The 16,942-nt window shown below is 37.4% G+C and overlaps 1 protein-coding gene across 9 annotated transcripts in view; it reads right to left on the reverse strand.

The window, feature by feature from the left end:
* LOC117213806 (fat-like cadherin-related tumor suppressor homolog) overlaps positions 1-16,942 on the reverse strand; it is a 342,029-nt gene that overhangs the window by 65,703 nt on the left and 259,384 nt on the right. For all 9 annotated transcript variants that reach the window (XM_033459475.1, XM_033459479.1, XM_033459478.1 and 6 more), the window contains exon 3: positions 1,426-1,532. In XM_033459475.1, the coding sequence (XP_033315366.1) occupies positions 1,426-1,532 (107 nt within the window). The remainder of the gene's footprint in view (positions 1-1,425; positions 1,533-16,942) is intronic.

The raw sequence follows: 16,942 nt of genomic DNA on the forward strand, positions 1-16,942 counted from the left end.
GAAAAAATGGAAAAAAAATTGCCATATTTTTGTAAACTAGAGTTGTGGGCGGATTTTTCAGCATCGAGTATAGCAGAACTTTGAGAAATGGGAATTATATTGTATCACGCGTGCAAAACAGCAGAGATTAAGATAAATTCTGTTCGAAAATGATCAGTTTTGAATTTTAATCGGTACAAAATTATTGGCGCAATTCGTTTGGAATAAATAATTGCTAAAAGGTATCGTTTGAAAGATTCCTGGAATAATTTATTCTTTCTATCGATTACCGTTGAATGTGTAAGTTATGAAATGTACATTCGTGAACTTCTATTTTATTCGTCGAAGAATGTAATCGAGGAAATTGATTTTAATGTGAAATGAAGCGAAAAGAGCAGGAATATTTGAAGTTTAAATTATAGTAATTAATGTATCACTTCCTGTATTAATCTTCTATAGATACTACGTATAAGACTAAAATCGTAGTTTAAAGTGAATACATATTATTAGAGAGCGTATTTTTAAACAATTCGTTAATAATCTTATTTCACAACGTTGGACAGTATTATTACTGAATTCTCATTTCCTTATCTTGATTATTTTCTACAATATCAGTTGCGGCGTATATAATAAAAATTCACAGTATTGATTATAGTGCATTGCAGTGTCCACGATGAGATTTTAGCTGGTCATGTTAAATCACTAGTGAAATTTCTATCTATATACGCAATTATAAAAGTGTCGTAAATTAAACTTTTTGCGTCACGTCGGTAACAGAAAGCCTTTTTCCAATAGCGCAATGTATGTTGCAATATTATGGTGGGAGATAAGTGATACGAAAAATTTGTAGCGGTCGATAGAGAAAATTAGTTCTTTGACTAGCCATCGTTTCGCTACTAGGAGCTTATGCACGTAGAAAGTACGAAATAAATAGTCGTTCGTGATATTTTTCCGATACAATGACAAAAATGTAATGGCAGTGTTTATAGTTTAACGTAAACGACGTTATAAGCATTAATTCTATAATAATTCCTTGATCATTGATCGAAACACAGATTTTTTTACCGAGGAATTAGCAAGAAATTGTATTAAATCGAAAAATTCATAAATACCCAAAGTTTTACTGTACGTTTGCTATAATATTCTCAAAATACAAAATATTTAAGTAAATTCTACTACTTCTCTCGAATTTTTGATATTATGGTGTCCCAGAAAATATTTTTCAAAGATTAATTATTTCTCCTTCTTTCTTTTTCGTTAAGACTTATTCAACAAACCAATATGATTTGGGAAATATATCTACGTTAATTGTTGTGGCAATGTATTCTCTGCCTGTTCCCATTTTCATTGCTGAGTGTGAACAATCAAAAATTTCGAAACACGAAGATATTTCTCGGGACAGTATAATACACTAAACATGTAATTTATCTTCCGCATTGCACAAACCTGCAAACTCGAACTCAGAGGAACCACTCCGTGATCCTGCGCGTACACCGTCAGCCAGTATCCTCTCTTCGACTCCACATCCAACATAACCTTCGTCTTGATGTTACCTGGAACGCCAAAAAACATTTTATTGAAAAGAAAAAGAAAAAGGAAAAAAAAGGAGAAAATAAAACAAATCTAATGTAACGGAATATTTGCTCCCGTACAGCGATTTCAGAACATTTCTCGATCGCCAATAATTAAGAAAAAATCAAGTTATGCTCGATCGAAACGTCTCGTCGCGTAACTAATCATGCAAACGGAATAGCTGAAAATAGCCACCGTATCGCGAAACATTTTCACCTCTTCGATATCACCATGAGAAGATGCGAGCTGAGTAGGAACAGGTCGTTCTATGCGCGAAAAATAGGAAAGAAAAAAGAAAGGTGGGAAAAGGAAAGAAGGGAGGAAGAGGAAGACAGGGCAGGAAAGATAAGGAAGGAGACGTTATTACCGTCTTGCTAGATAGCTAGCAACAAGGACCGATATGAAATGACGTGCACGTAGATGGCGACTTGCCAAGCGTGCACCCGCGCGCGCGCTCTCGCGCGTCAGTGCAAAAATTGGACTGCATTCCTGTTGTTAACACGTCGAGCACGTTGTTCCGCGTGTCTTCGATCGTTTTTGCGACATTCCAGTGCTTACGGTCGGTTCTTGCACCGCGGTACATGCCATCAATGAACATACGCTTGGTTTATTACGGTATTAAAACGATAACGTCTCGATACCTGGCGACCAGTGGTCCAGGAACAGGCAAAAGGCTAACAGATATCGAGGCAGCAAAGAGAGAGAGAGAGAGCGAAAGAGAGGTGGAGACCTCGATTAATTAGCAATCCGTGATGTTACGTACGAGAGCAGATGTAGATCGTAATCAAGATTATCCCCGATTTGTTCTGTCAGTAATTGCATCTTCAGATTTCGCTGCAGTATCTTCATTAATCCCGATCTTTCGCGTGGCTCGACCCACCAGTTCCTCGATCACTGTACATTGTATGCGTGCCCAACAGTATCGGTATAATATCGAGCTCGTAATTCCACGATATCGATTAATTATCGGAGCCGAGGCGAAATTCAGCCCAGCGGGAGCCAGATACACGTCGGTGTCCTCGGTTATTTATGGCCTCGTTCCCGTAAAATTCACGGCCGTGGAATCGTGATCCGCGCTCACGATTTCATGATTTCCTCGGCCGAAGAAAAAAGATGGCTACACATGTAATTGGAGGATAGCGCGGCGCCTGAGATATCAATGGTTAATTTATTCTTCGATATATGTATATAATCCGGTATTCAGATAGAAAAATTTACTCGGTCAACGCAAGTTATTGGATTCCTTGCGTTCAATGACTGGTATTTCCAGGACTGTTGGAATGCTGGTTTGCATTAATATATTGAGTATATTATACCATACTATTTTTTTAGAACTTCCAATCCACCCGATATAAATCAAGAATGATTTTCTCAGAAGCTAAGCTCATTAGCTCAACTTTCTATTAATTTCTCAATCGCATTAGATAAATACACGTTTTAATCTTCGATTCTTCAAAAACAAATAACTTACGCCCATGAGTTCGTTTATTTCAACAAAATGATATAACTAATAACAAATTCCAAGGTTAATATAGAAAATACATATAATGAAAAATGGTCTTCGTAACATCGTCTCTCATCATCATTCTCTGCTTTTACATTTACACGTTTGATCAACGTGGCCTCTAAACGGCTCAAACATAGATCTCCAAAATTAAGAAAACGATGTGCAAATGTTTGCTTGCGGCGCACTGTACAGTGGTTATATCGAGAAGTTTTCAAAAATTCGATACTCTAATCTCTGATATTCACAGTAATTCAAAAGTCCAAGGAAACTTTGATTAATCGGAAAGGAACGTCTCATTGACTCTACACTCTCCGCAATTGTTTCGTAGCCGCAGAGCACGCGTTACACGTGTTTTCGTGGCTCGCTCAAGCATAGAAGGGGTTCGGGGACGCAGACACGTGCTGCACGTTTAACAGTGATCGGTGGAAGGGGAGAATAAATTAAATTCGCTACCGTGAACGCAACTTGTATAAGCAGTTTAGTGGTGGAGCGAACGAGACAGAAAGAGAAGCAGATACGACTATATCCTACGAAGTCGAATGCGATGCTCGCTTTTCATGTCCCAGTTTTTCGTCTAAACAACATTACGGACTTAATTTCTTTCCGGATTGTAACAGGGCGGCGGTCGCTTTCTCTCGCGACAAGAAACTATCTTTCTTCCGTGTCAAAAGACACGCTCCACGGAACTTTTTAGACAGGGATAGAGCGAAAAGCTAGAAAAGGATGAAACGAGAAGAGAGATGCGAAGGTGGTGGCTAATGGAAAAAGTTAAAGGCAGAAAGATTTTCTTTGTAACACGGAATGAATTCGTTTGAACTTACGTTCGAGGATATAATTGGAGAACACGACTGGTTGAACGAAGTAATTTTCGGACAAAGAAATACTCATTTTATCTTATAATAATTAATTGTAATTTTAGTTATTTTTAATTGCTTATGCCGTCAGTTAAACATAAAAAAATGATAATTTTTGTTCTCTTAATTAGCACCAAATTATTTACAATTTCAAGTAGTCTATGCGGAATCGTTCTTAAATAAATGATTCAAAGTGAGAATGTCTTCCGTGTTATACACTTTTTCCGGTTTCTAACTTCTAAAGCCTGGATTCTCTAGTTTCTTTTCTTCGCACTGTCTGAGGAAGTTACGTTTAATTATCTTTAAAGAATTCGATAACCTACGATATTAACATAAAATACAATACTACGATATACTCAAAATTCGAAAACAAATATTTTTAATGGGATATATATAGCCTCAATAGAGCTCAGCGATGCTATAAAAATTATAACAATCCAGTATTCTTTTTAAAAGTTACCTTAGAAAGTATTCTTCCAAAAACGTCAAAAGAGTTAACGAAGATAATATATCACTACAAGAACAGAACATTTAGAGAATAAAATGTATAATAAAACTTTCAGATAGTATTCTAATCCTACAAGATCTCGTGGCAATAGAGAAAAAACGAGAGTGCACGAATTATGTTCGATCAAAGTGGTCAATCTAGGATTAAAATTAAGTCATTCTCGCGAAAACGAGTTTACCCGGTGCTTTACCGTACAGAATCATCGGCGAGCGGTAGAAAACGAGAGAGAGAGAGAGAGAGAGAGAGAGGACGCGTTTTAGCTCGTCGCTAAATTAATTTTGCAACCCTATCGACGTCTATGTAATTGCAATGTCAACTTCGTTCTACTGTTTCCCAGCATTCCGCGGTATTCGCTGCTTCCACCGAATAAATCGAAGCATTTCAACCACTACGAATTAGCAACTTTCGAATAATCAATGTTAGATCGAGTTTCTCGTCGCACAAAGTTCATCTGGAGCATGCAATTTCCAAGTTGTCGGCTCGCCCCTTTCTGCACTCTCTGTTCCTCGGGAACATCGATGATTCTAATAATTATAATCGACGACGGGTAGGATTTCGAATAACTTGCTGCTCACTTTATTACGTAATGGTAGAGGGAATCCAGCGAAATTCCAGATCAGAAGAGACGTCCCTCCGTAATATTATTGCGAATCGTGCTCGTTACTAGGTAGAGGGAAGATGGAATTTATCGATTTGGGAACAGAAGAAACGACGGTTTTGATTTTGGGTTGCTATCGAATGTACGATCTTTTGGAATCTTGGAATTCTTGTTTCCCGATGGTTTTATCTCCCTCTTCAATTTCCGTGAAGCATACTCGGATGCAAACAGAAATAGAAGGACTGGTAAGTAAATTTAAGAAATTTCAAAAATTCTGAGGGAATACATTTTATGTATTATTTGGTTGATATTTTTTCCATCACATTTTTCACACTTCTTACATTTTATGAGCGTCATACAATCGTAAAGAATTTTAGGAATTTAGATAAGTGTCAATGTTATATTTTTGAATAGTGAAGCATGGAAAAAGCCATTTTTTATTTACTACATGTTTCGCGTCATTTTCCCTCTTGTTTTGAATTTGTTAAAATTTTTCAATGATATACTTTGTTTTATATTGAACTGCGAATTTATTAAGTATATCGATAGATAACTGCTGTCAATATCAAACCTACAGAAAAAGGATTTGTAGGCAATTCGAACAGTTTAATCGGTCGGAGCATTCACCCGGCAATGACAGATATGAAAGAGCCTGAATCTTGTCCAGCAATTCGATTTGCCAGCAATAAACAATAAATCACTTCGATCACACGAATTAACCTCTTCGAGTTCTCAAACGTTTCAAATCATCGTCCATTTAGAAAGTTTAATAGCGATCGAAATCATTCGCAATTAATACATCGATGCCAGTCAGTGATATATTATTTCGAGTATTATGTCAAATAACGCTATTCGGAGATTCAGAAATTCAATTCCACGATTTCCATAACACGATTCTGCCATCGAATCTATTTATGTTTCAAAGTTACGTTTCACAAATTACAAATTATCGATATTAATATATTTTCTTCTGTAATGATAACAGGTTTGATAATAAAACAGATACAATTTTGGAAGTAATTTTTACAAATTACACATCATGTAACAATCTTATTTAAAGTAGCATTATAAAAGAGAAGTCTGTGATCTATAATTTATAGATTGAAGTGGCTACGCAATAAGGAAGCAGCATCACTTTTCAATAATTTAAGTAAATCAACAAGAACTAACTATAAACCAAATTTTTCTCCAAACCTGCAATAAATTCATATTCAATAATAATAAACTTTGACACTTTTGAATATCAAACCTATACCTTCTCTTCTATTTCAATAAATATAATTTAACTATTGGAGGTACCATTACATATTTGCAAGCCTCTAACTTGTCAATTCACTGACATTAAACGTAAGTTGATGAATTATTGTGCAATGATGTACACATTCCAACAATTTCTTTTCCCAATTACACTTTATCAATACAATTTTCTTAACCACAATATCATTCAGGAAAGTCTCATCGATGAATTTCGAATGAAAATTTACGACGAAGCATTCCCTTAACCACCTCGTGCTAATCTCAAAACTAACAAAGGTATTCTACCTACGACAAACAGAAAGAGAAAGAATTTCCACCAGCTATACCACCCGTACTAATACCATCGTGGCGAGACACGTGAAGTTTGACGACCTGTTGGTCATTAAATTCATCGGTCGTAAAGCGACTTGTTGCGATAAGTAATAGGAAGCACTTAAGTTCCAGAGATCAAGCTGACGGTTCGATTTACCCTACAGCCGACACCTTGACGAACGCACAGTTATTACGTTAAGAAGAATATCAGGATTCGTTTCGACCAATTTGGTGCCGCGACGCGTTTCTAACGAGCCGGTGAGGGAATTCGACGAGCGTGTGTTAAAGCATTCGCGACGTGGCGCTGTTCCAACGTTTCATCATCGACTCGCGATCAAAGGCACGCGTGTTTGTTACAGAATCGGCCATCGAAAGCATAATCCTTGCGGAAACTCGAGGGTCGAGTAGAAGACCGTGAAGCGTGGCAAATATTTAATAAGTTCGCCAACCACGCTGTACATCGATAACTTCTTTAGTGATCTTATGGTTGATTGAACCAAATAAAAACGAGCTGCTACGAACTATAATATTTCGGATGATTGGTAGGTTGTTTGAGGCATTTGCAATCGCTGTTTGTTGCGAAAGTCGATGTGGAAAGGATTTCGAAGAGTGGTACCGAGAAGAGTTTCTTGAGTGATTTCTGAAATTAATAGATTTTAGCTGTATATATGATGAAGTGTAATTACAGCCGCTGACGAAAGTAGTTGAAAGTATTAGAAAGTATTTACCATACAAGTTTTTTACGTACACACGTATATCGTGTCAATTATGTGAAATACGTATATAACAAAATTTCTTTAACTCTGTAACGATACACGACTGTCACGATTATAGTGATGGAAATTAATAATTGTTTCAGAATATTTAATGACCTTTTCTTCTGCAAACATCGATCAACCTTTCTTATCGTCATAATGAAAATAAAGCGAGGAAAGCTCATTAAGGTACCAGGGATAATAGGGGTAACGCTGACAAAGAAATCTCATCAAGTATAACAAGTAGATTTTTAAGAAAATTAACTGAAAATGCACGACCTATCGTGTTTCATTGTCTCTACAGAATATACATTAATTTATGAAGCATTAAATAAAGAAATACGATATCTCTTCGTTTCTAAGTTTTTCCAACAACAAAACAAAAGAAGTTTGAAAGACTGCATTTCTAGTCATTGCTTCAAGAAGGATAGCTAGAACAACGTAGAAATCGAATCGAACACTGAGCGCATTTACTTAAAGCAGTAACGTTAAAGAAAAATATCTAACTACAAGCTACGGATGCAAGTATTGCTCCGGGAATGAGGAGAGTTAGTTCCGTAAGATGCGGAAAACACGGCTAACGTTCTCGTCCGATATTCAATTGGTAACGTATACACTTGCAACTAACCATGAACTTTTACAACTTCACGAAACTGGCGAAATAAAATCTCTAGGAACTCGAACAACTATCACGAATCGAATATCAGCATGAAAAAATTCTAATTAAACTAAATCGAACGCACTTTATTTTCCTTTTATCATTCAATTTATCACATATAGCCAAGCTTGTTTTAACATACGAATTTTATATAAAACGTGTGAGAATCACGTCAAACTTGAAAAACTTCCAACGTAACGTTTGGTAATTCGAAAAAGACATTGTAGCATTCCAGAATCAGTGATAAGCAAAAAAAAAAAAAAAAAAAATAATAAGAAAAATGTAACAGAGAAATTACATCACAAACATTCGTGTACCCTAAATAATTTTCTAGCGTGAGAGTCAAAATTATGTTCATAAAAGCGCGACGTAATTCCTACTTTCTATTATCAGTTCCTTTCATCCTCCGTATCTTCCAGATCGTGTGCCAATTTCGTAAAGAGCGAGAAGGAGGGTAACAACTTGGAAGGCGTTAAGAATCTTCGAAATCTTGAAAGGGAGGAGAGCCCGAGGAAAAGGGGAAGAGAGAACGATGTTTAGAGGAATCGTAAAAATCTCTTCTCGGTAATTTCAGCCAGGGCCGACCTATCCCATTTCATAAACGGCTGATACCATTTGGCGTCCGGGATCCGTAAGAGCTTCAGCATCCGGAAGAGTTACAGAATTCGTTTTCGCGGGGGCTTTGAGCTTTTGTCCGAGTAACGATGCCTCTGCTCGCCGGAAACGTGCAGCGAACCGATCGATGAGCCTTCGAACGGAAAACGCGCAATTTTATAGTCGGACCTGCCATCCCCGAACTATCCTCGCGACCTCCAACCCCCGTGAACCAGCTTCTTGTCCTTCTTTCATTCTTTTATCGAATTCCATCTGTCTCCATCCACCTCGTTTTCTATCTGACATTTCTCTCGACTCTCGATCCACCGCGGGGGAACTATGGCCGATCGTTAACCCAGATTCGAAACGGCGACACTTTAGACGCTTCGCCAATAGCCCGCGAATGTATACGTCTTGATCGCGACACTCCTCCACGGACGTCGAGAAACTAAGAAGCTTCTCCGGTGATCGATCTTTACGTTTAGTAGTCGATAGTTATATTCGTTGAAACTGGCACGAAAACTTCCAGGATAAATATGGATCCGCCATTGTCATCGAGAAGTTTCTGTTCAGAAATGAGAGAGTTTAATTATCTCATAAAAAGTTGCTGCGACTCTTGAGATGTTTTATAATACGGGAATTAATTGAGACTAATGAATAGAGAGAGAGAGAGGAGGGCGGGGGGAGGGGGGGAAGAAAGAAAGTAAATATATCTTACTCGGAGAGATAAGATTTATTCCTTTGAGAAATATATTTGGAATATTGGTTCTATATGTGAGATTTTGCTGGATGAAATTATCCTTCCCGTGCTTTCGCTGTGTCAATCCTTGTTTCTGACTAATGTGTAAGATTTGGTATAGAGATCTAGAATATTAAGCGTTGTATGAAATTTTAAACGATACCCTTTTATCCTACATTGTTCATTGTTACTTTAAATGTAACTTTGTGAACGAAACTCGAGTTGAAAGGTGATTTCAGCAAGTAGTTACTGGTTTCCTACGTCACATGAAAATACATACTTAACATCCCTATACCGCGAAATAAGAAGTAACATCCTCTGCGACCGTATTATAATAGTGTAATAGAAGCCGACAATGAACGTCAATTTCTTCCAATGTAAATTCCAATCAAATTTGCAAAGTTCTTCTACAAATATTTCCACGTTCAAAATACACTTCGATTGCCAATCACCATAAACAAAATTTTCTCCAGCCATTCCATTTACCCCGAAAGTCATTTCTATACGGTTCGATTATTACTTGCATCAGCTCGCAAGGACTTCTGCCTCTAATATTGCCACGCAAAGAAAGGAAATGTGTATTCAACTTATCCCTGTCACTTGTTTAACGTTTATTCGACAGGCGATATATCCACGTTCTCCCTTTCTCACATAATATATCCATGTCATATGGCCACGGGGATACGATAATGTTTTTCCACCCCTTTTGATCCTCTTTTTTTCATGAGGATATGGAAAGAAAAAGGCAGCATACTACGCGGAGATGTTCGTTCTAAAGCTCTGCTTAATAGCCTGGAAACACCTTTCGACCGTTTCTAAGAAGCGATTTCCCGAATGCAAGCCCATTTGCGCGCCGGAACCGAGGGTCGGCGAAAGCCTCTTACGCACGATAAGGCGATTGGTTTCCCGCGCGGTGGCCGCGTTGATTAAACTACAATGAGGAAAATTAAACGTAAGAAAGTTTCTCCTTGGCGAGTGAAGATACGGCGCAAAGCGGGATAGATATATTTAATCCTTTTATTAATTTCTAATACACAATTTTTCGTTCATCTGCTGGCGAAAATCGTTTAATTTCTTTGCATAAACAACCAGAAAAATGGATTTAATCATCAAGTTCCATAAGAAAACGTCACACCTGACTTCGCTGTCTTTGTGTCTAAGGTGTACTATAAAATGATGACCAGAATGCATTTAGAAATTTCAAGATGTAAAAATGTACAGACTACACATAATATTCAAAGATACAATAGAACATCCAAAGTAGCGTACTCGTTATAATATTTGATAGACGAAACAAATCTCTAAGTTCCACTTGTTTGCCTGTCCAAAAACAGAAAAAATATCTGCAGTGCGCTGGTGAGTAAGTATATTAAAAGGCAGACAAAACACAGCTCTCTACTCTTTTCCTCCTCTTTCACGCGTTTCTTTGTAACGACACAATAGAACTGAGAATGTAATTGTATCGAGGAAAGTTCGAAGGCAATAACAAGATTAAAATAAAATAATATAGGCCAGAGAGGAGAAGAATGATATAAAACAGTCTAATAACCTTTGCTCTATTGTCGTTGAGGTATTTCTACGGAGGCGGCCTCGTACTCAATAAGGAGAACGTTATCGAGCATTCTGTGCATGTTTGGAATACGTTACACGCGGAACGTAATAACGTACGTGCGTAATTTCTGTTCTCGCGCGAACTCGTTACACCCTAGCCGCGGAATTTACGTCCAAGATGGACGATGGAACGTTACAAAAGTACCCTTCTATGCTTCCTATATTTCTGGAAGGATTTTACGATTATAGTCCATGAAGAAAGTCGCGGTCGACTCCGTGAAAGTGCTTTTTACTTCGAACAATAACGTTAATTTGCGAAAGACTACAGGCTATTGTGGAAACTCTAAGGGAATATTTGCTAATATAGCAGACAAATATGGCCACACATAGAGATAAAGTTGTAGTAGCAATTAGATAGACATGTTAGAGAAATGGAAGTATTATGGGAAAACTATGCTATTAAAGATATACCCAAGAAATATTGAGACAAATTGAGTAATATACTGATAAGTATACAAAAAGATATAAATATTAGGTTGTCCGAAAAGTATCTTTCTTTTACAGACACGTCTTTTACAACGATGCATTTTTACACAAACATGAAACCTAATCTGTCGAACGTTGTGATCTTTACTTTGATAGAACAAAATGGATCATACGTAATTCGATAAAATAATATAAAACGAAAGAAACTTCTCCGACTATCTAATAGATCTTACTCATCTTCAAATGAGATCAGGCGAATAGATGGTATAATGTAATGTTACAGTCATGATCCATGAATAACACAGTTCAACACTAATTGTAGGTCTAATCGTACAATTTTCTACATAATTTTTCCAAATCACGTTCAATTCGCGCGGTCATGCGAAACCGTGAACACGGTAGCTTCCCCATAAACCAAAAATACCAGAGGGAAATCAGACACACGGTCATTATAACCATTCGCAGGCCGTTTCCTCTTAACTTCTCGTGGCAACACACCGCGTGAAAGCCCGAACGCTGATTCTCAATTGCTCGCAAGTAAATAATGCGGTACGCGATTTCTCTGAATCTGGATCCGTTCATTCGCGGCGTTATTTACGACTTAATGCCAGGCGGAAATTCGACAGCGTGAAATGGAGGGAAAAGAACACGAGGATGGCAAATCGTTTCGAGATAAAAGCATCAGCGGTGCAACGAAACAGACGAGACGCGGTGTCGCGTCGGCTCGTGCAAATTCTTCCATGCGTTCCGGATCCAAATCACCACAGGCAAATTGTTCTGGGGTTCAATCGAAAACGCGTTTTCACGAAAAGCTTTTAACGACTAAAACGTCGACCCGACAAAGACTTTACGATCGCGCTATTACCATTCATGAGTCATTGGAAATACGATGCGTCAGGATGCTGTTGCGACTAACAAGAAAAGTGTAAGACGTTCATCACAGGTCATCGATTTAATTCAAACTTAGAACAGTGATGGTATTTGTCATTTTTTTATAGAAATCTCCATTATGGTTCGTGGACAGATAATCAGAGGCTCAATATTTTTCGAAACCATTATGGACCAGGCGATAACGCAACATCTCATATGCATTTATTTTTTATTATTTAACATTTGTTTAACATTTTTTTCTTCGCTCTTCCTTTTTGCCAGATAGATGCTACGATTTGTTCACAAACTATCATTTTTTAAATCATGAGGAAGTATTTGCTGTGTCTCTCTGTGGCGTAGTGGTGTTGTTTCAAATTGTTTGTTCGATAATATTGCACAATTTCGCCGTTTCTGTTTTGACTTAAAATGTACATGTTGCTCGCCCAATGTATCAGCAATTAAATTAAAATCGATCCAAATTTGTTTCCATTGGATGATGAAAAAGAAGCCGAAGGTAATCGACAATTGACATTTCGTACGCAAATATCTCGTTTATCTTCCTGTTCTTTTTCTCATATAGCGTAAACCAATTGTCAGAATATTACCATTCCAATGACGTCGCCGATCGTCATGTATTGCGAGCGTTTCCACGTTTCCAAATATTTCTCGTTCATCGTTCCGAAGAGAACAACGTTAATCGAATTCGCGTGCAAATTGTTCGCACAGAAGATTCGACGGTGGCCAATTAGCGTCAAATAAAGCGATCGCTGCGTTTTCAGCACAGTCTTTTTTCATGGACGAAAACTTATTTTACACTCTGTGAAACTACGGCATAGTCGTAGTTTTTACTCGACAAACTTTTACGAAACTTCGGTATCGTTCGCTGTAATATTTCGAGTAAAAAATTTTTTTTAGCGGAGAACTTTTTTATTTCGGTCAACGGCAACGTTAGTATTTTACTTTAAACGACTTTTATCGAATCCCGATAATGTTTCCGGTCTATGGCAATTAATAACGTCGAAATTAATTCTTCTAATTAGTTCGTTTGTACGAGGTTTCGAACCAAATTTAGTCGCGAGTCTTGTGTTTCGTTTTTTAGTACATCTATAGAAGTCGATTCGTTGTTACTTTTTATAATTAATAGGCATAGTGATATCAAATTGTATATGATAATTCTTGGAAATTATAGAATTTGGCTTTTTTCTCCATAAATATTAACTAAAATATAAACTGAATATTTATAATGATAAATTTAATGTAAACATTGTATCAAGAGAAGTTAATTCGATCAATTTATTCAATCTGTACAAATTCAAATCCATAATCTAAATTTGAAACTTAAATCGACTAGATAAAACGCTCAGTCATTAAACAAGCAAAATATGGAAACAAGATATCCTAGGTTGTAAAACTAAAATATTTCTACATACTCATTTCAAGATGTGTAGTTAATTAGAAATACCTATATCAATCAGACACCTTTCATTTATTTCGTCGAGTATTTGAATAAAAGCTTGGAAATTCCTAAACAACCCCTTCGTTTACAATTTTCATGAATGCCATATAATCAACGTTGTTAAAACTGTTTATGTCAGGCCTCGCCAAAGCGTTTCACGACGATATTGCTGTTTTCACGAGTAATTAGTCGAGCGTTCGTATTCGGTCGAATAAATCCGGATGGAAAACACGATGGAATTGCACGCGTTTCCGTCTCGTACACCTTTCTTCCGTCGCGCCATGTAAATCGGGTTTAACGACCCCGTCGAGTACGCGCATTCTTGAGAATATAATCAATGCCGGCTTCTCTTTCGGAATTTCTCGAATAGTAGGACTCTTTCAGCGATCATCGGTCGTTCGAATATCTCACGAATCGTGAAATTCCCGCGTCAGCAATTTCCTTCCTTTTATATTGGAATTATAGACGAAATAGACGGGAACTTCTCTGAAGCAAACGTAAAAGGAGAAAAAAGAAAAAGGAAAAGCAGAGGCAAGAAGAAAAAATCACGAGTTCATCATTGTGACACGATCTCCTTTGTCTACTGTTATGCACAGCAGTTCACGAGGAACGACTCGCGAAAGTTTTCATTTAACGAGCCCGTACACGTACCCGTCGTGACCATTATTTTCATCGGTGTACGTAAACTCATTATATTCCCGGTTTTACGTCGTGGGCCATTACAGTCGCGCGAACGCAAATAACTCAACAGCCACGATGCCCTCGAACGTCATCGAAGTTCCATCGAAGAGCGCGTCGAGTTCGTTTGATTCCGCAGGATCTTTTGTGTCTCGGTTTTTAAACGGCAATGTAAGTTTTGCTCGAGTTACTGGAAGACTTTGTACTTCGTTGGTATGTATAAGAGATAAAAAGTTGGAATAACAAAGTAAATTCCTTTTCTTCGTTTTCTTATTATTTTTTCTTTTCTTTTTTTTTTTGCGAAAGGCGAGTTTTAATGTGAATAATGGAAAGTTCTGTATTTGAAATTAGCATATAGAAATATAACGACGCGATGACGGTATCATAGAAAATCTCTAAATAAAAGTATAACTTAAAAATGTGAAAATATGGATCCTTGAATGTGAGAATATATTGCTTATCTGATTGAATTACGAGGGAGATCCTGCCGGTGAAAACAATTTATTAGGCAATTTCCATTATTATCTGAATAATTATACCATTTCTAGTAGCATCACGGTTTTACAGCGGGAACGGCATGGCTACGTAAACGGGATGACTATGAACGAATTAACGGAAGTAAAATTAACAGCTGGCGAAATAAGGTCTGCTATCTCATTGGAAGTACATTCGACCTTTCTTCGTTAAACCTAAATTACTTCGTGCCGAGGCCGTTGCAAACCGAGCGAGGAGAGAGCCACGATTCTCATAAAAATCCTTCGTTTCCTCGTTCGCCCTTTAATTAGATCGAATGAACGCTTGAACTACTGAAATATAAATCATCGACAGTCTCCTGGTTGTTCGTTCGACCGTTTATAAGATAATATCATTTTTCCATAGTAAAAAGTAAAAAAGAAACCATTAAATTCAACGTTTTAAAATTATTAGAATTATTAGAATCTTTAGAATACAATTCTGTTCAAAGATTTCGACCATAGAACAACATAAATCGGAGCTAGGTTCAGAGACAAGCTGAAGTTGATCGAAGTGGGATTACGCGAACGGCGGATGTTCTAAACAAACTGATCAGTTTGGAAGGCGATTCGAGTGCAACAACGCGAATTAAGAGTGATCGAATTCAGACCAGGCGGATCGAACGTTTCGAAACTGGAAATGTGGATTCTAAAGAATTAGTGTTGTTCCAAATAGAAAAGCACCGGTTGAAACTGATAAAAACAAAAGTCCACCAATTTATACAAACTCCTCTTTCTTATTCTAGATTCATAAACACCTACTTTACATTTGAATTCATCCCTGTAGTTGTGCTCGCATATTCATTGAAAAACACTATATGTAACGCTGTAGCTCTTTTCCTTTTATCAAACAAAACAAAATTCATTGTAGTTGATCTTTGGGTTATCAATCGTGTTATATGTTGCTAAGGCGATACTTAAATCGGTCGTAAAACGAGGAAAAATATATTTAATTTAATGGAAACCGTGTAACGAGTAGCGATCGACGAGGAGCAGAGAGAGTCTTGGCAAGAGATATTTCCGATCACGTTCGAAGAGTTTCCAGAGTAACGAAAGGAAAACGAACGCCATGCTATGAAAATAACTATCAGAATCATTCCCAAGGAGGTCGTTATTTCCTTTTAATACGAGAAAGCTTTTCTGTCGACGACAAAGTCGGTTACCGTGAATTATCGTCGTCTATAGGGTGCCACGAGATCCGCCTTCGTCGTGTATTTCTCATCTTCTTTGTTCCTTCGTCGTTCAGAAGCCAATACCCTTTCGATTTTCCGTATTTCTCTTCGCCTCCGTCCCACCAGTCTTGTAAAACGTTACCTTTTACGAGACGGTTAATTTTCCATCAAAACCGAATATTCTATTGTCTTTTTTGTTCTATCACTTTCTTCGAAACAAGACCGTCCGATTTTTCCTCTGAAGCTTAGTTTTTCAATTGGTATTCTTGGTACTGTATATCTGACTTTGTCGGTCCATAATGCGCAGATGCTGAATTTTACAATTGAGCACAGATACGAAGATCTTCGTGCTCGTTTGGTTGATACATCGATCAAGAGTTTATGTATCTGTGATGAATATTCTTATATAAATTCATTGACAAAATTAAGGAATATTTAGAAAAATCTGAAGAAATCATAATAAACGTCGTTCAAGCATCTACAAACTTCCTGACTTTCTATTCCTCTCCCGAGTCTTTCTCCATTTTTACAAATTTTTCTTCGCGTTAACCAGGTACCGGCAACGTCATGAACGAACATTGAGAAACTCGTACGCACAGAATTAAGAAAATTACAAGATTGCAAGATTTGTAGCGCACGCAGCGTTATTACAAGCACTTACTACTACCTCGTTCCCTTCGTAAACGCCTATGACACACGCGTTAATATTCTGCCATCTTAAACTCGGCCAATGTAAACGTTACAATAAAAGGATCGTATTAAAAGCTTCTTATCGCCTTGGTCTTGTCGATAATACCCGATAAATCGATAGCTATCCATACGTTATATCTGCGCTCCATTGATCGAATCGAAGATAAATGGAAGAACTGGATGGAGAGCGTTGC

The sequence above is a fragment of the Bombus bifarius genome, unplaced genomic scaffold (genome assembly GCF_011952205.1).
Source record: "Bombus bifarius isolate JDL3187 unplaced genomic scaffold, Bbif_JDL3187 scf7180000009125, whole genome shotgun sequence".
Taxonomy (NCBI): Eukaryota; Metazoa; Arthropoda; class Insecta; order Hymenoptera; family Apidae; genus Bombus; species Bombus bifarius.